Genomic DNA, 19,117 nt, shown 5'->3' with positions numbered 1-19,117 from the left:
CCTCGGCCTCCCAGAGAGCTAGGATTACAGGCATGAGCCACCGCGCCCGGCCTGGAACACCTTTCTTTTCATCTCTCTGCTAACACCTCATATCCTTTAAGAGGTGGCTCTTGCCACCCAACATTCCCTGAGGTCCCCTCTGTCTCAACTGCCCTTCACCCCCAGCCTAGTTAGGTGTCCTTTCTTTATACTTCCTTCTGCATATCTCCACATCGCAGCACTTTTCAGTAGGAATTTTTTTTTTTTTTTTTGAGACAGAGTCTCACTCTGTCGCCCCAGCTAGAGTTCAGTGGCATCATCATAGCTCACTGCAACCTCAAACTCCTTGGCTCTAGCGACCCTCCTGCTTCAGCCTCTCAAGTAGCTGGGACTACAGGCGCACGCCACTGTGCCTGGCTAATTTTTTCTATTTTTCATAGAAACAGGGATCTCATTTGTTGCTCAGGCTGGTCTTGAACTCCTGGCCTCAAGTGATCCTCCCACCTTGGCCTCCCAGAGTACTAGGATTACAAGCATGAGCCACGGCCCCTGGCCCATTAAGAATTTTAAACATTAGCTTTCTCATTTCTCCCAGTAGAAACTGGTTTATTTATTTTTTTAAATTTCTGGATTCCCCCGCAATGGGGCTGGCACACTGAAGGCTAACGAATAAATATTTACTGAATGAATGGAAGCTGATTATGTCAGAGCTCCTACCCTGTAAAATATAACTTTATCTTTTACCAATGGAGAAACTGAGGCAGGAAGGAGTTGGCATCAATAGTATCACTAGTATTAATTAAAAAATCTGAAATAATCTTTCACTTGGACTAATTAACATCCCAGCTACAGTCTAAAGAATAGAACAAATGAGTCTCTAAATCATAAGAAAACATTCTCTGAATACAAACATCACGTTTCCAATTCTCTACCACAGAGGATTTAGCTTTTCTTAAATAAGAAAAGGATTCAAAATCATTAAGACCAACCCTACTTCACACACCACAGAATGCTGGCACAGTCAGGGACTGACCTAAAAACCCCACTGTTAGAGACACATAGAAAAGCTTTCTTTTACTTATGAAAACCCTCATTTCTAGCTGCCATGTCATAGTTGGCTAATACTTTAGCACAACTATAACTAGAGGAGTCCTTTTCAAATCACAAACAAAAAAGGACCTGACCCTGCCAAACTCTAACCACCTGGGATGACAAACTTGTTCTTCTTGAGTATCTTATACTTTACAGAGTACTATAGGCCTCCCAAGTCCCCAGTTCACGCTGCATCCTCATGCAAAGATAGCAACCTTTTGCTGGAAACAGAATCAGTCCAAAGAACAAAGTGCAGCTGGGGCTAGTTGCCTATGCCAAGAACGTCAGCTTCTAAAGGTAGATTTTCTTTGCTACCCAACCAGTTCCTCTTAGCAGAAGAGTGCTGGGAGAAAGAGTGAAGAACTCACTACTGATTGTAAGAAGTGGGGACAGGAAATAAAGGAAGCAAATAACTTCTGGGTAATGTTTAGAAATTCCCTAATGTAAGGTATTTTTGTTTTGGACAGATTAAAAAGCTTCAGAGAATAACAACATTCTCACAAAACAAGGATAAGATTAGCCTGTTATGTATGAAAACACTAATACTCGATTGAGTTTATACTAACTATTAAGACCCAGAACTTTACCTCTTGGGCAAAGCAAGCATGAAACAGCAAGCCGGAGTCCCTGCATTAGAGGTAGTCCCATTAACAGGAGAACAGATAGGGCAGACAGAGAATGACTACAGAAAAGAAAAACAAACAGAAACAAAAACAAAGTAAAGGTCATTCCATCTGGTTTCAAACCAAATAAACCCTCCAATTCTAACCAAGAAAAAGGAGAACTGCCTTTCCACGGACCATACCAGAGTATAGTTTTGATATTTATTTTCCCATGGTTAACCCCTGATGCTCATTTTAATCCAAAAATGAAAAGAAAATTAGTATTGTGTGATACAGCTAGAGCTGCCTCAAGAGAAAACTCCTAGTAATGTATCATAATGGTTTTACATAAAATACCTCCTTTAGGAATGGGGTCATTCTCCTAGGAAAATTCAATAAAATGGCTAATTTGGGGGAAGGGCTGCATAATGGAAAGAGTCTTATAGTCAAAAAGACTTCGGTCTAGTGTTACAGCTCTTTTAGAATTTGTCTAGCAGGTTTTCCGGTCCTCACAGGAAGAACCCCCCACCCCCCAAATTAAAATAAATAAAAGAAAAAAAAGACTTGGGTCTGATTTCTGATTCTCGTACTTATTAGCTGGGTTACCTTATCCATGAAGTCCTAACTTGCAAGTCTTAGTTCCTCATCTTCAAAATGAGACTAATAATAACTGCTTTGTAGGTCTCTGGTAAGAGAGCGAGATAAACTAAGTGGTTGGCACACCATAGGCACTCAGTAACAGCTACTATTTACATAATGAGTCCCTACTAAATACAGATGTTGTTTTAGGCGCTGTGGAGATAAAAAGTTCTCCCAAATGCAAATGGCAAAAGTTCTGAATTTTTTAGTTTTCAAAATTCTTTCTGCACATCATCTCTTTTCTATCCGTGAGGAGGACAAGGGCAAGTAACTAAAATAGCAAAAATTTGGGAGCACTTCATGGTTTATAAAATGTTTTTGTGTGCGCTGCCTTATTTTAATATCTGAACTTTACCGATAAGTAAACAAGTCCTACACAGCCACCAAATAAATGGTAGAGGAGAGATAAAATTAGAACCCACACATTCTAACAACCACTCCCTTTTCGCCGCCCCAAGGCCTCACTAAAGAGTTCGGGGGCTGTTTCTGCTCGCGGTATTTTGCGGCCATCCCACGCTTCACTCACCACCGCGCATCAGTGACTAGGATGCGTTTGGCCTCCGCACCGCGTTACGCGGCGGGTTACCGAGGGCCGATTTTGGCCTTCGAATGTCGAAGCTCTCTAAGGAACCTCCTGAACAAGGCTCACTCTTATCCTTCTCTCCTGAGGCAGCGCACTCCTCTCTATCCGAGAATTCCATATTCCCAACCCCGCCGTGTCTCCGCGGAGCCGCAGGCTTCGCAGCCGCTCGGCCTCGGCTTTCCCGCCCTCAGCGTCCGCACTCACTGCCAGTCACCGGGGCCGACGGGCAGAAAAATCCGCAGGCTTGCGCGGACGGCGGCCCACTGCTTTGCTCTCATTGGGTAGCCTCTCCCTTTCCCCGCCTCAAGGTTTTTGCTTCCTCAGTCATTGGATTTGGGCGTTGTCCATCTCGACACCCAGACACTGCCCCCTCTCCACCCACTAGACCCCCACCCAGGTTCTCCTTTATCCCTCACACTCCTCACTTATCCCCTGTCTTGGGGGGAGTGGGTGCACCTAACCTTGGCGCATGCTGTGAAGGGGCTGGCCCCTCCTCCAGTTCCAACCCCACCCACAGTGCCCCTCTTCTTCATCTCCCAAGCGCAGCACTCCATCACAGCTCCCCCGCACCTGGTCTCGCCTGCTACTTCTCCGCCCCTCCCTTCTAACCACCGGTCAGACGGCCTGGGCGCTCAGGCAGAGCCGGCGGCGCGCTGGGGGCATGCGCTCTATGAAGGCTCTGCAGAATGCGCTGAGCCGGGCGGGCGATGACTGCCGGCGGGGAGGCTGGGGTCACCTGAGCCGCAGCCCCCTCCTTGGCGGGGGCGTCCGGCACCTCCTCAGTGAGGCCGCGGCGCAAGGCAGAGAGACACCGCACAGCCACCAGCCACAGCACCAGGATCAGTAAGACTCGTGGGACGGGGGTCAGGGGACAGGCGCGCTCCCACTCCCACTGTGGTTCTCGCTAGCTTCCAGTCCCTTTCCCTAAGGAGCGCCTCTCATCTCCCCTCTCCTCTCCTCGCTCACTAGCCTGCGATGCCTTTTTATTTAGGTTTGGGGCTTTGGGTCCGCCACGCTTGGGCGGTGACGTGCGGTGGCCGGGGAGGGCGTTTGGGCAGGTCGGCCCTCGAGATGGTGCCTGTCCAAGGTGCGTACCTAACTGGGAGTGCAGATGGGTGCGGAGTGTTGTTTGGTGCACGTGTCTGAGTGCTGGGCCGAGTGCACGCCTGCCCATCCTTACCCTCTCTCACCTCCCGGGTCCTCGTGTGTATTCTAGGGGATGCGTAGGTATGGAACAGCCTCCTGCCCCCCAAGTCCAAGTGTACTTGGGTCTGTGTCTATGTGGTGTGTCTGTGATTCTGCGTGTCCTCAGCAGGTAACGTGTAATGCGCATGTATTATTGGTGCGCAGGTACGTGTGTATGTGTCGGGCGTGTGCGTAAGCAGGACTCCCTAATCTGTAGAATAAAGGTGGTATTCCAAATTGGTTGTTGAATGGGAGAATAATTATAATGGAGAAAAGGTCATTAAGAAGTAAATTTCGCAAACCAGAGTCAGTCAGAGCCGTTATTTATGCTGCTCAGGCTCCTCGATTTAAAGGGTTCTTTTCCCTTGGGCACTTCCGCCCAGGATGCCGAACCTTTCTCTCCCCTACTGCCCAGGAACACTTGGTGGCTGACCCTTCTTTCCTCCAAAACGCCGACCGTACTGAGCAGGAAATCTTGTCTTTCCCGGAGGTCCAGCATAGACGCTGTCCAAGTAGCCCCTGCCCTATTATACCATGGAACAGGAAATGGCCCATCTCCCCTGCGGTTGCCATTTACCTCATGACACTCAGAAACATATACACACCATGATTAAAGTAGCCGGCTGACACAGCAGTACCTTACCACTACTTGAGTCCCTGTCCTGAGGGGTAGCAGACCAATAGGTTTTTTTTTTTTTATTAATAATCATTATTACGCAGTACTTTTCCATCAGGCTCTTCTCAAAGAGACCCAGAACATTTAAAGGATAAGTCTTCTCCCTCCTGTTCTAGTCTTCACCCCAACTTCCTCCCAGATAATCATCTTGGGAGAAATGGTGGTGGAATAGAGCAAAGCCTTAACCTCCCTCACCTGTCCACCTTCTGGGTGGGTGAGGAGCTAGAGGTATCCCTAGTTCCCCCATACACACCTTCTTACCCAATGGAGTAGGGTGATGGAAGTGTTTTTAGGGGACCTTGTTTCTCCTGCCTATGGCTACCTATGCTCCAGGGAACCTCCTGGTAACTCCCTTGGACTGATGATCCCTGGGCAGAAGGGGCTGAAAGTGATGGAAAGCAATGTGCTCTAGGAGTATGACACCATGAGGGAGAGGGATTTCTGTGTTGGGGGGAAAGGAGGACAGCAAAGAGGAAATGCTTGTTATTCAAAGTGTACATTTGTTTAATATTTAGCTTTATTGTATTTCTGACTTTAAAAGAAAAACAAAATACAGAATATCAAAAAGAAAATAAAGATCTCAATATTAGAGATAACCAATTAATATGGTGATATATATTCCATACATGTATATAATTTAACAAAAATGGGATCATAATATTCATATTCTTTGGTAACCTGTCTTTTCCATTTATGGACAGCTTTTAATATCATTGAATATGTGTATGCATATGACATTGTCATTTTTAATAGCCTCAATTTTTCCATTTTAAAAGATTCCATTGTATGAAGAATCATAATTTATTTAACCAGTCTTCAGTTTGGTTATTATATACTCTTGTGCACTTATTCAATTATTTCTTAGCATAAATTCCTAGGAAATTTTTCTCCCCAGAGACAATCCGATGTCAATGATATCTTCTATAGCCTTCCAGAGATAGTTTATGAGTAAAATACATGTTGATATTATTTTACCTTTTCTTCATACAAATGGTATCATACTGTACAATTGTTCTGCACCTTGCTTTTCTTTCTTTTTTTATTTTTTTTTTTGAGACAGAGTCTCACTGTGTTGCCCGGGCTAGAGTGCCGTAGCATCAGCTGGGCTCAAACTCCTGGGCTCAAGCAATCCTCCTGCCTCAGCCTCCATATCTGGGACTATAGGCACATGCCACCATGCCTGGCTAATTTTTTCTATATATTTTTAGTTGTCCAGCTAATTTCTTTCTATTTTTAGTAGAGACGGGGTCTCACTCTTGCTCAGGCTGGTCTTGAACTCCTGACCTCAAGCAATCCTCCTGCCTTGGCCTCCCAGAGTGCCAGGATTACAGATGTGAGCCACCACACTTGGCCTACCAAAGGTTTTTAAGTAGAGAAATTACATTTGTATTTTAGAAAGACAACTGGCATATTGCGGAAGATTGATTTGAAGTCAAGAGAGTATAGTGGCAATTAGGTAACAGACAATAAGGAGCTGATGATAAAAAGCATGATTAATTGAGCATCTACTTTGTATTAGACAGTTTTTCATGGAATATTATCTTCATGAGGACTTCACCCATGTGAAGTAGACATTACTACCCTTATTTTACAGATAAGGAAGCAGGTTCAGAAATATTAAGTGACCTGCTCAAGATCACAGGTCAGCTACAAGGACACTGATTTGCTATTAAGGGGCAAACTCTGATTCTTTCTACTACTCCATGCTGGCACAGGGGAACAGGAGAAGAGAAGGTGGATTTGTGGACATTATGAAGGTAGATTCATCAAATGTTGGTGACCAATTGCATATGGACTTAAGGTGTGGGAACTACCAAAATGATTCCACATTTCCAGCTTAGCACCTAGGTGGATGGTAATGCTATTAACCCAGATGGGAAACACAAGAGGAGGAGAAGAGGGAAGGACATGAGATGACTCAGGTTTGAACATGTTGAGTTTTCAGTGCCTGTAGGGCATCTAAAAGTAGAAGGGTCCAGAAGGCAGCTAGAAATAAATGTTTGAAGGTTAGGAGTAACAGAAAGCTAGAGAGTAAGATTTACAACTTCTCAGGACAGATGTGAAAGTTAGAATTAGAAAGATAGATCAGATGGTTCAGGGAAGAGACATAGAATGAGGACACCCACCTACTTATAAGCCCATGTTCCAGAAGGAGGAGTAGGTAGCAGTTCTCAGGCTCCTGCCCTCCTCCCCTGTCTCTGCCCCCAAACAGTGATTCATCAGAGAGTGGCATGCTGTCCCGCCTGGGTGATTTGCTTTTCTACACCATTGCGGAGGGGCAGGAACGAATCCCTATCCACAAGTTCACTACGGTAAGGTGCTCTCTACCTGTTCAGAACCCTAATCCCTAAAGACCTCTGGAAAGTGGGGAAAGGAGGGTAGGACAACTGCAGGGCAGCTAATGGGTTGATACATGATGAAGAATACAAATGGATAACAGTAGATGCCTAGGCTGAAAAGACAATCCCATCCCTGCCCCAAGGTCGGAAGATTAAACCCTCTGACTCATGAAAAAGGGCAGGAAACCCTTGTTAGCCTTCAAAGCTGCTCCATTCCCTCCTTTCTTAGTCTCCAAACCCATTTGTTCCATCTATTATAGTAGTTGGGGCTGAGCTAATTGGGTATCCACATCACTGTCCTTGTAGCTGACCTTGCCAGGCTTCTTCTTTCCCCTAAAGGCACTGAAGGCCACCGGACTACAGACAACAGATCCCCGGCTCCAGGACTGTATGAGTCAGATGCACCGCATGGTCCAAGAATCCAGCAGTGGTGGCCTTTTAGACCGAGATCTCTTCCAAAAGTGAGGGCCCCAGAAACAAGGGCACTGCTCTCCAAACTGTTTGTGGACACAGACTATCAGAGCAAGGCGGAGGAATCTTGTGGATTGTATAGTTCAACCCTTCATTTTATTACTTATTATAATAAACAAGTAATACATCAATATTCATTATAAAAGTTCAAATAATATAGAAATACAGGTTCTCCTTTCCCTCCCTACCCAATCCCAGTCCCCTTTTCCCAAAAGTAAACATTGTTAACAGATTAGTGGGTATCTATAACGTCCTGTGTATTTACATACATATATGAATATATATAAATATACTTATATGATTTAGGATTTTTAAAATATAAAGGTGACATGGTATACGTCATACTATTCTGGTATTTATTTTTTCTCATATCCCAAGACATAGGGTCTTTCCATGTCATTACAACCCTTTATTTTAGAGGCTAGGAAACTAAGACCTAGAAAGATAAACTGACCTGCCAAAGGTCACACAGCTGTTGATCCCAAACCTGCTGACCACTCACAACCTCCTTTACTCCCAAATTCCATGGCTCCAGAATGAGTCCCAGCTGCATCTCTCCAGCCCCCTAATCCAATCATGTCTGGGATCCAGGTGTGTGAGCAGCAACATTGTACTCCTGACCCAGGCATTCCGAAAGAAGTTTGTCATTCCTGATTTTGAGGAGTTCACGAGCCATGTGGATCGCATCTTTGAGGATGCCAAAGAGCTCACTGGAGGCAAAGTGAGGCCCAGGGGACTAAGGGAGGGACAAGGGATCTGGGCCAGATATACCTTGCTTCTCGGAGATTTCCTGGGGCTGGGAATCCAATGGATGAGAGACAAGAAGCAGAACCTCTAAAAATAGGGAAGTGGCTTCATGTTGTTTCTATACATGTGATTCCTAGAGCAGGTGAGGGAATCTGAGGTTTTTATGGTCAATTAAGGTCAATTGTCATAAAGGCTCAATAGAGCCTTCAAAGAGACTTACAGGGTAATTAAGCCTAAGAACTAAAAAGGGAAGCTGATCCCAGAATTCTCCTTTTTTACCTCCCATGGGCTTTACTGCCATTCCTACAAGATCGGAGCTACAGAAAAACAAGGCTCTCTAGTACTTTTTTATTTTTTTATTTTTTATTTTGGGTCTTCCAGTGAGGACCTGAAAACCTGCTAGACAAATTCTAAAGAGCTGTAACACTAGCCCTCTAGTATTTAAAGCTTGGGCATTTCTGGGAGCAACAGGCAGGAGGGAACCTCTTTGTCTAGCAGGAGACAGAATTTTGGCTTTTATCTAAAAGATTTCTTGATCCTCAACCTGAACTTTGTTCCTCTTCTCCATATCCATCTCCCTTTTCTCTTCTCATTTATGTCCAGGTGGCAGCCTACATCCCTCAGCTGGCCAAGTCTAACCCAGACCTGTGGGGTGTCTCCCTGTGCACTGTGGATGGTCAGCGGTGAGATGCTGGGCAAGTGGAAGGGGAGGCAGGGCACAGGTGCAGAACAAAGGCCAGCCCCTTTCATGGCACCTGTCTGCCTTCCTCCAGGCACTCTGTGGGCCACACAAAGATCCCCGTCTGCCTGCAGTCCTGTGTGAAGCCCCTCACCTATGCCATCTCCATAAGCACCCTAGGCACTGACTACGTGCACAAGTTTGTGGGCAAAGAGCCCAGCGGCCTGCGCTATAACAAGCTCTCCCTCAATGAGGAAGGTGAGCACTACCAGGAATCAGACCAAACTCATAGCCGCCCCCTTCTTCTTATCCCCACCCCTCCCCCACGGGTCTTTCTTTGTTTCTCTGACCTTCCTGATTAGACCTGTCATTCTTTTCTCCCCAGCAAAGAAATATTTCTTGTCTAACCTACAGAGTGGGCAGGCTGCAAGGGAGGCTTTATTTAGTAGCTGATAAGACTCTGGGTGGCTTGTATTTCTCCAGGAATTCCCCATAACCCCATGGTCAATGCTGGTGCCATTGTCGTCAGCTCCCTGATCAAGGTCAGTGCCACCCTAACCTTCTGAAAGGTATTATTCTCTAAGCTCCCTTGATCCTGTATCCATCATATCTGTTCAGCAGTCCAGGGAAACTGGTGAGGCTCTGACTCCTTTAAGGGTCCCCAGGAGGCACATGAGAACACACCAGGGACCCACGTGTAATGCTGAGGATGTTAGTAAAAGGGACTGCACCACCTCCCCAACCCCCACCCTGTACTGTTCCCTGCCTCCACCCACACGAGTCTAGAGCCCACAGCTTCCTGGCCCTTAGAGAAGTGAGCAGGTCCTGAACCCTGCCTAGGACCAAGGGCCAAATGCCAGAGACAGAGGGAGGACAGCACTATTAGGTACTGATTGGTCACTTCTCGGTGAGGGACACGTGGAGAAAAGGGTGAATGGCCAGGCCAGGGCAGTTATTCACGTCACCTGGAACTGTGAGTTGGCCTTGAATAAGGGTGTCAGACTGGTCCATCAGCTGTAGGTCTCCCAGGGCTTGAGCAACAACCTGGGAGCAGCTGGGCAGCAACACTCTGGAGCCAATCACAGCCCCTCCTGGGGAAGGTGGTGTTAGGAACCCTTCCCCCAGGGATTCAGGTGTCAGAGTCCCAGCAGTGTTGACTCTACAGTTGACAGACGTGCAGAAAGCAATGAGTTTGGGGGAGGAGACCAGGCCAGGTCTCTCCCCTCATTCTGTGATGGCTCTGTCTACAACCCTGTATCTGGAATCTGCCTCATCCCATTCCCACTTAAGTAGGCCCTGTTGGACTTGACTCCCAGCTAAAATCTTTAGCTTTATTTCAGTTATGAATATAATTGAATATTACAATATATGTAGCAGACACTCTCATCCCATTCCTGCTACTCCATTCCATCTTGGAGATGGGTATGGGAGTCAGATTCTAACGTGGGTGTAAGGAATGGGGATGGAGATCAGGTATGGGGTGGGGCTTGGGGACAAGACTGGAGTCAGGAAGATGAAAATGGGCATGAGGGATGAGGCTTTGGATTGAGAATGGAAAGGGGGTGAAACTCAGGATGAGTGAGGCTCATTGATGCAGTGAGGTTATCTGTACACTCATTTCTTTTTTTTTTTTTTCTTTTGAGACAGAGTCTTGCTTTTGTTGTCCGGGCTAGAGTGAGTGCCGTGGCGTCAGCCGGGCTCACAGCAACCTCAAACTCCTGGGTTCAAGCGATCCTTCTGCCTCAGCCTCCCAAGTAGCTGGGACTACAGGCATGCGCCACCATGCCCGGCTAATTTTTTTCTATATAGTTTTAGTTGTCCGATTAATTTCTTTCTATTTTTAGTAGAGATGGGGTCTCTCTCTTGCTCAGGCTGGTTTCAAACTCCTGAGCTCAAACAATCCGCCCGCCTCAGCCTCCCAGAGTGCTAGGATTACAGGCGTGAGCCACTGCGCCCGGCCTGTACACTCATTCCTTGATAATAAAATCTAAATGGTTTGGGTTTTTTTGTTTGTCCATTTTTTAAAAGGTAGTCTCTTGCTATGTTGCCCAGTGTGGATTCAAACTCCTGGGCTCAAGCAATCCTCTCGCCTCAGCCTCCAGAGTAGCCGAAACTCAGGTGCCCAGCTTGGTTTGGTTTTTAAGATCACTAGATATACATGGGTATAAAAAAGTCTCAGTTGGGTTTTTGTTTTTCTTAAAAAAACGTCATTTTGTCCAGGCACAGTGGCTCACGCTTGTAATCCTAACACTCTGGGAAGCCGAAGTGGGAGGATTGTTTGAGGTCAGAAGTTCAAGACCAGCCTGAATAAGAGCAAGACCCCATCTCTACCAAAAATAGAAAAAATTAGCCAAGAGCGGTAGCATACACCTATAGTCCCAGCTACTCAGGAGGCTGAGGCAGGAAATCACTTGAGCCCAGGAGTTTGAGGTTGCAGTGAGCTGCAGTGACACCACTGCACTCTACCCAGGGCAACAGAGCAAGACTGTGTCTCAAAAAAAAAAAAAAATCATTGTGAAATATAACACATTTCCACTAGGAAGTCTAGTCTAACACTTCAACTCCACTAGGTCCTCCCGAGCCTTCCCTCTGTCATCCTCCTGGAATACTCACATCTTTTCTCTTTGTCTGCAGATGGACTGTAACAAAGCGGAGAAGTTTGATTTTGTAAGTTCCCTTGCTACTCAGCCCCCAGCTATTTTTCTCCATGGCATGTCCTCTCCAGCTGCCCCAGTACCGGGCTCTAACCCACTATCAGGTGCACCAGCCCACACTAGAAGTCTTATTTCCAGAGCTGTGGGAATCTGCTGGCCTCAGAAAACCTCTTGATAAGGATTGTGTAGTTAGCCTCGGCTGTGTTAAGTTGAGGTCTTTAGTCAAGTGGTGCCTCCCATGCCTTTTTCTCTTCCAGGTGTTGCAATATCTGAACAAAATGGCTGGGAATGAATACGTGGGTTTCAGCAATGCCACGTAAGGCCCCTGTTCAGAGGATCAGCTGAATGCATTGTCGGGGGGTGGGGGTGGGTATATACATGGGATGGGGGACGGAAAGGGGGAAATCTTAGGAGGAAAACATCCCAGGGGAACTCTGGCCTCCTAGCTTCCTCTGAGCCCCTTCATTGACATTTATTTACTTCGTAAAATAATTTGTTCCATTTCTAATTAGTATGTAATGAGAAGGGCAATGTGATGGTTTGTGCCTGAGCCCTTTCTTGCCAAGACCCAAAGACAAAAGCCTCACCAGTTTCCCTAGACTAGAGCAAAAAAAAATCCACCCCAAATTGTCTAGTCATCTAATCTAGGGAACCTGTGACTGGACAATTTGGGGTGATTTTTTGGTTTTGTTTCTGTACATTTTATAGCAAAGCTATGCTGAGTGTTTGCTCTAATATTACTGTGAGAAGTTATAGAGAGGCTGACTTAGTCTGATGTGTGATGTAGTTCTGTCTCTCTCAGGGAAGGTAATTTTTCCCCTTCTTCCAACACCCACTCCTCAAACTTCTACTACTAAATTGGGTGTTTGCTTCAGATTCCAGTCAGAGAAGGAAACAGGGGATCGGAATTATGCCATCGGCTATTATCTCAAGGAAAAGAAGGTAACTGGGAGAGGCTGGTAGAGAAAGTCCCTGGGAATTCTGCTGTTGGTGGAAGGGCAGTAGGGATTGGGGACTTTGGCTGAGACCCTGGCAGTGTGAAAGGCGGCTGATGCTCTGCAAAATGCTTTCCCCTCGTCTTCCTTGCAGTGCTTTCCTAAGGGGGTAGACATGATGGCTGCCCTCGATCTCTACTTCCAGGTAAGCAAACACTGATCAGGGACAAGGGAACAGGACAGATTGCCCTCCTTGTGCCTACCCACAAGAGGGATAAGAGGAATAATCCTCTCTAGTGGTTCTGGTGTCCTTTAGAAACACCTGGGGAACTACATGCTGAGAACATTGCTCTATACCCAAGACCACCGTCATCAGGTCCACACCACATCTTTACCTATCCCTGTCTTCATAGCTGTGCTCTGTGGAAGTCACCTGTGAATCAGGGAGTGTCATGGCAGCCACCCTCGCCAATGGCGGGATCTGCCCCATCACAGGCGAGAGTGTGCTGAGCGCTGAAGCAGTACGCAACACCCTAAGCCTCATGCATTCCTGTGGCATGTATGACTTCTCTGGCCAGTTTGCCTTCCATGTAAGTGTTTCTGGCCCTACCATCCATATGCCATGAGCCCAGTGCCAAAAAGAGAGAACACTGAGTCTCTGAAGATAGAGAGGTGGATTTACAAACTTTCAACCAGGCAATAGGTTGAAAATCCTTAGGGGAGTTTGTCAAACACACCAAGTTCCTCAAATATATAAACACAAGATGTTGCAGCTTCTGAATCACCCTTCACATGGCTGGCTGTTCTCTGGGTCTCAGTCTAGATACCATTTCCAAAGAAAGGCTTTTCTGACCACCCTATCTCAATTGGCTCCCCTTCCACCTCTGTTTACAGCACTTGACTTCTTTTCTTCTCAGTATTTATAATTATTTTAAAATTTATTTTTGCCTGTTTATTTACCTGTTTATTGCCTGTCTCCTAACCACCAGAATGTAAGTTAAATGAGAGACTCTGGCCTAGTTCTAGCACAGCATCCAGCACAAAATGCTGTGGCTATTTCAACAAATATTTCCTAACTGAATCAACTAATTTAAGAGAAGGAAAGGACAGGAGTAAGAAAAGAAGCTAACTGCTGCCATGATTTTAAAAGAAAAAAAGAAAAGAAGCTAACTAACAAGCCAAAAGGTTGAGATGGGTTGTGGCCTTGCCCATTAAGTCACTTGGTATAGTCTTATTTGGTTTTTTGTGGTTTTTTTTGAGACAGAGTCTTACTCTGTCACCTGGACTAGAGTGCAGTGGCATCAGCCTAGCTCACAGCAACCTCAAACTCCTGGGCTCAAGCAATCCTCTTGCCTCAGCCTCCCAAGTAGCTGGGACTACAGGCATGCACCACCACTGGCTAATTTTTTCTGTTTTTAGTAGAGATGGGGTCTTGCTTTTGCTAGGCTGGTCTCAAACTCCTGATCTCAAGTGATCCTCCCGCCTCAGCCTCCCAGAATGCTAGGTTTACAGGTGTGAGCCACCACACCTGGCCTAGTCTTACTTGTTGATCTTCTCAAATTTGGGGCACCAACTCATCCTCAATTTCAACTTTGTCCCCCAGGTGGGCCTGCCAGCCAAGTCAGCTGTGTCAGGAGCTATACTCCTGGTGGTACCCAATGTCATGGGAATGATTTGTCTGTCACCTCCATTGGACAAGTTGGGGAACAGCCAGAGGGGCATTAACTTCTGCCAGGTGAGCTGCTTTGCATATAGTACTTAATATTTTTTAATTAAGCAATAAATGTATTTAATGGTAGCCATTTCTATTTTAAATAAATAATGCAATTTTGAGCTCCTACTAAGTGCAAGGAGTAAATAAATAAGATCTTTGGCTTATAATTCTAGAAGTTAGTGTCTCTCTTCAATTTCCACAACTATGACAACCTACGGCACTGTGCTCGGAAGTTAGACCCACGGCGTGAAGGGGGAGAAGTTCGGGTAAGGAAAACCCCAGATGACTTGTAAGACTATTTCAGAATTGAGCATTCCACAACATTTCAGCAATACACTGACTAAGCATCCATGGAGGAGGGTCACAGGACAGAGCTAGGCATGGGTGGGTTCAAAACCACAATTAATCTCAGGTGGGTATGATTTGTGTTCCAGAACAAGACTGTGGTGAACCTGTTATTTGCTGCCTCTAGTGGAGATGTCTCAGCTCTTCGAAGGTATTTCTGTGACCAAATATACACAATAAAATATTCCTGATCAGAGATCTTATTAGGAGGCAACATGGCAAAATAGTTAAGTGTTTTAGTTTTGGAGTTGGACAGAATAGATTGGATATAAATTGCATTTAAATGAGATTTTTTTTTTAAAAAGTAAAGTGTCTGCCATAGGATAAGAACTTACTGGTAGCCACTATTATTAACTTGGGTGTTAAGAGCAGAGGCCTAGGAGGTAGGGACCCTGCCTCAAATGGATTACCAACATCAACAAATGTGTACTGGGCACCTACTATAGAGAGGCAGTAATGTTTCTGGAAGCATCAACTCCCTTATCTCTGATGTGAGAGTAACAGTCTAGTCTGAGTATAGAACATACATTATTCAGAGCCTACAAATCTTGGCATAAGCTGTTTTACTCTCTATGGAACTCATCCAGTCTGATCCCACTTCAGAAAGGACACTAGTGATTCCAGACTGATCTAGATAACTCTAGCTGCTTTCCACTACCCTCAGATTTGCCTTGTCAGCCATGAATATGGAACAGAAAGACTACGACTCTCGCACAGCTCTGCATGTTGCTGCAGCTGAAGGTATCTGAAGGGTTAAAGAGGGGAAGCAAATCGTAAGACCCTTTCTTTTCTACCAAGAGTACCCCCATTTTATGTGCCTTCAAGGTTATAGGGGCAGCAAGTAGTTTTGTCCAGATGCCCTTCAGTTTGTGGCCAGACTAATATTGACTGCTGCAGGGAGCGAAATGGGAAGAGGCCTTCTCCCCTCCCCTCTAGGTACAGACTCCAGCAGCCAAGGGTCTGCACCAAAGGGTTCAGGACCTATACGCTCTCATTTTCTTTCTGTCTATATTCCCAGGACACACTGAAGTTGTTAAATTCCTGATTGAGGCTTGCAAAGTGAATCCTTTTGTCAAGGACAGGTGAGGATTAGGCTAAAAGGGAGGTGAGAGGGTGGGCGCAGCTTCACACCACTGCCGTCCACCCACCATGCACGTTTACAACCACTGCACTTTCCATGTCTTCTTTGCCTGATTATGATCATTGTTCCTCTCAGGTGGGGCAACATTCCCCTGGATGATGCTGTGCAGTTCAACCACCTGGAGGTGGTCAAACTACTTCAAGATTACCAGGACTCCTACATACTCTCTGAGACTCAGGCTGAGGCAGCAGCTGAGGCCTTGTCCAAGGAGAACTTAGAGAGCATGGTGTGAGCACTGGTTGTGGACAGTCCCTGCTTGAGAAAAAGCATGAGGTGGCCACACACTTAACCTATAACCACCAAAAATGCTATGGAGAACTACACTGCTTCAGTGGGGACCAAGAAAGTCATTTGGTGACTTAGGCCATTGCTTTCTGTGAGAGTCAAAATATGCTATTCCCTCAGCAGACAGAGTCTGGAGACATCAGCCCCCCCCCTTGGCCAAGACATACTGCTGCTACTGCTAACAGCTATTTTATAGACAGAGAAAGTATTTTATGTTCAAATAAACTTTAATTACACAAATTATTTTTGCTAAACCCAGTACTTCTCTTTCTCCCCTAGGGATATCCAGCTTCATCACCATCATAGAAGGTAGAATAAGATGGAAGCACAGGGTCAGACAGAGCCCAAACAATACATATTTCACATACATATTCACTTACCCCACCAGGTTTTTCTCAACCCCAAATACTGTTTTAGGTTAAGTGTATTCTGTTGCCAAGGGGTGTGGAAGTTTGAGTGTCAACAGGCCCAAAAATGGATTGTGCAAAACCTCAGGCCTCCCTCCTTCTTCAGGAAGTTCCAACTGTAGCGGAAACGAAGATGAAGCTTCTCAAGAATAAACAGTTTCTAGCATTAATTCCCCTAGATATCCCCCAAGTGTCTCTTCCCCTTTGGTCACAGTCATAGCTGGGACAATGACTATGACAGATTGGCTGGGTGTCAGAGGTGTACAGATTAAGGTAGATGTTCTCAGGGTGAAGACAGCTGCTGCTGTGTGGGGCTGAGGGTCTATGCATGGCACTGAGATACTAGGGAAGGAGGGCTCTGTTCTCATTCAGACACACTAAGTCAATAAAGCACTTACTGAGGGAGCCATAGGCCAGACTCTGTATGTGCTGCAGAGAAACAGCCAAGTCATTGACTGCACCAATCTTCCAGCCAGAGGTAGAAACGATTTGCTTTGGAGAGATTTAGTTGAGCCCCAAGAACAAGTTACATATGGGCAAAAGAAGGGAGAGGTATCACAGTGACAAATTCAAACAAAGCTGAAAAATAAGACCTCAGGACTGAATACAGTCTGAGAAAGGCCTGGACACAGGGAGGTGGAGGGAACGAAAGGAAGCAAATCAGGGAAAATATACCCATGGTAGCCTAGGAAATTGGCAGTAGTTGGGAGAACAGGGGAGCTGGCTGTATGCCTAGCTTTCACAGGGTAGGGGAGAGAGGAAGATGACTAAGATATTGCACAGAGGACCCAACAATGAATTGTGGGAGCTAGAGGTTGCTTGGGGCAAAGTAAAAAGGCTTCAGACACTTTCAAAAGGAGGCTGGCCAAAAGCATGATTAGGGACTCCAGTAATGGACATACTAGAGGCCCTCAGGCACCTCAAGCCCTGAGTGGGTCAGCAGCTCTCCATCCCAAAGAGCAAAGGCAGGTACGACTGGACCGCGGAAATCTGTCTGTATGGTGTATACCACAGAGACCTGGCTCACATCCACCAGGCTCAGCTTTTGGGCCTCATACTCCAACAGCAGCCCCACCTTCTCTGGCTGCCCAATGCCCTCAACTGGGGCTTTCTCGTTGGCCAACATGGTGTGCCACTTGCGCTGGGCATAGGTGAACACCCAGGAACGATCATCAACACCAATGCAGCTATCCCGGGACATGTCCACATCTGCCACTCCTATCCGGAATTGCTGGGAGCGCTTCACTGTCACCTCCCAGTAGTGTCTGCCACTGGTGACCGCTGTGTCTGCCAGTACCACTGCCCACTCCCGGAAGCGCTCCACATTCAGAGCCACCTTGGAGGGCTCCAATCCCACCAAGCCGTATTTGACACCTGTGTCACCTCTGAAGAGTGCCAGGCTGCTGTGGGCGGTTTTTTCTTCCAGTTTGAAACTGATGCCTGCGGGCAGAGCAAAAAAACGGGATAATAACAGAGGCTAGAACCCTAGGGCTGGTGATATATTCCCATCTGAAGCAGGCAGACATGGGATCTTGAGGAAATAGGGAAGACTCAGAATGGCAAGCGGGCAAGAGTGTGGGGTCGCTTTAGTATGGGTAGCCCAGAGAACTGAAAAACTCGGACTGGGGAAAGCCCGGGATTTAAAGAAATCAAATGATGTCCCAGATTTGGAATCTCAAGACCATCCTAGACGGGGAAAGGGAAATGACCCGAGAGGGTTGGAGTAGTTCACCTCGGAGCGAGCTCAGGGAATAATCAGACGGAAACCGTTTTGGAGGTAAAAGAGAGTAAAAAGAGATAACCCTACCTCTCCGGGCCTCTGTAGCGGCAATCCCCAATCGTTTGGCTCCCCAGCTGCACAAGCGCAAAGAGCGTGCAAAGGGCAGCGCCATCTTGCGCCATGGATGCACGGGGCACGCCCCCGCCTAGAGATCCTGCCATCCGCCCGCCTGCTCGCCTGTCATGTGGTGCGTGAGAGGCGGCGGCGCAGCATGATGACGCGCGGGAGCCAATGCACGGCAGGCAGGAACCATCTTAGTGATTTCTGCTCTGGTTCCACCCCCCGCTGCAGTTTATTTAGTTTTTCTGTGTAGGGGAATGTTGCTCATGTTTGAACTAAATAGGACTTTTAGAGAGATGGTGTAACCAGTTGCTTAAAAATATAGAATTAAACAGTAAAGTAATTAGATTTGATCCTGACTCCCCTGGGTGATTTTGGACAAATCATTTCTCTGAGCCTTAGTGTTCTCATTTGTAAAATAGAAATTACATACAGCCCTTAGATCTTAGTAAAAATTAAATGAGGATAATCTAGATATAGCTTCACAAAACATAGTTCCATCTTTCCAGGGCCTACAATGGCCACTGCAATACGATTCACTATTTTGAAACCGCAAGGGGGTTTCGTCCAGATCTAGTTGCTCATTGCACAAAGATCCAACTATTGAGACAAGGATTGCCAATGAAGAAACAAATTCTTAATACGACAGACATCTTGCCCAGAGAATGGGAGAAGCTGCCTCAAGTCCGTCACCACACTAAGGAATGTCATGGGCTTTTAAAGGAGGGGCCATGTGCCTTGGGGCAGGTAATGGTGTGTCTCACAAAGGGCTTGTGCATTGGGGCAGTTCTGGGGAGAAGGCCA

General features: G+C 46.3%; 3 protein-coding genes across 6 annotated transcripts in view; 1 reads left to right on the top strand and 2 right to left on the bottom strand.

Moving 5' to 3' along the window:
- RBMS2 (RNA binding motif, single stranded interacting protein 2) overlaps positions 1–3,042 on the bottom strand; it is a 101,259-nt gene extending 98,217 nt beyond the window's left edge. The window contains exon 1 of the mRNA XM_012650940.1: positions 2,839–3,042. The gene's annotated coding sequence lies outside the window, so the exon portion shown is untranslated. The remainder of the gene's footprint in view (positions 1–2,838) is intronic.
- Positions 3,043–3,309: 267 nt separating this feature from the next.
- GLS2 (glutaminase 2 (liver, mitochondrial)) lies at positions 3,310–16,307 on the top strand. Of its 4 annotated transcripts, XM_012650868.1 has the most exons (19): positions 3,363–3,738; positions 3,887–3,982; positions 6,969–7,068; positions 7,435–7,556; positions 8,158–8,287; positions 8,917–8,996; positions 9,087–9,250; positions 9,476–9,534; positions 11,627–11,659; positions 11,904–11,962; positions 12,522–12,588; positions 12,736–12,786; positions 12,995–13,171; positions 14,185–14,316; positions 14,469–14,561; positions 14,730–14,791; positions 15,305–15,381; positions 15,659–15,722; positions 15,857–16,307. In XM_012650868.1, exons 1-19 carry the CDS (start codon positions 3,557–3,559, stop codon positions 16,011–16,013), a joined length of 1,905 nt encoding a protein of 634 aa, XP_012506322.1. In that variant the 5' UTR covers positions 3,363–3,556; the 3' UTR covers positions 16,014–16,307. The 4 variants fall into 4 exon arrangements, with proteins under 4 accessions (XP_012506329.1, XP_012506322.1, XP_012506336.1 ...); XM_012650875.1 differs by lacking the exon at positions 3,887–3,982 and having other exon boundaries at positions 3,310–3,738; XM_012650882.1 differs by lacking the exon at positions 12,995–13,171.
- Positions 16,308–16,942: 635 nt separating this feature from the next.
- Positions 16,943–18,469, bottom strand: SPRYD4 (SPRY domain containing 4). The gene is made up of 2 exons (XM_012650952.1): positions 18,281–18,469; positions 16,943–17,913 (listed from the first exon to the last, which is right to left on the bottom strand). Exons 1-2 carry the CDS (start codon positions 18,363–18,365, stop codon positions 17,375–17,377), a joined length of 624 nt encoding a protein of 207 aa, XP_012506406.1. The 5' UTR covers positions 18,366–18,469; the 3' UTR covers positions 16,943–17,374.
- Between the last annotated feature and the right edge of the window lie 648 nt (positions 18,470–19,117).

The sequence above is a fragment of the Propithecus coquereli genome, unplaced genomic scaffold (assembly GCF_000956105.1).
Source record: "Propithecus coquereli isolate 6110/MARCELLA unplaced genomic scaffold, Pcoq_1.0 Scaffold111, whole genome shotgun sequence".
Taxonomy (NCBI): Eukaryota; Metazoa; Chordata; class Mammalia; order Primates; family Indriidae; genus Propithecus; species Propithecus coquereli.
Note: the sequence above shows the minus strand (reverse complement) of the source record. Positions and strands in the feature narration are given on the sequence as shown.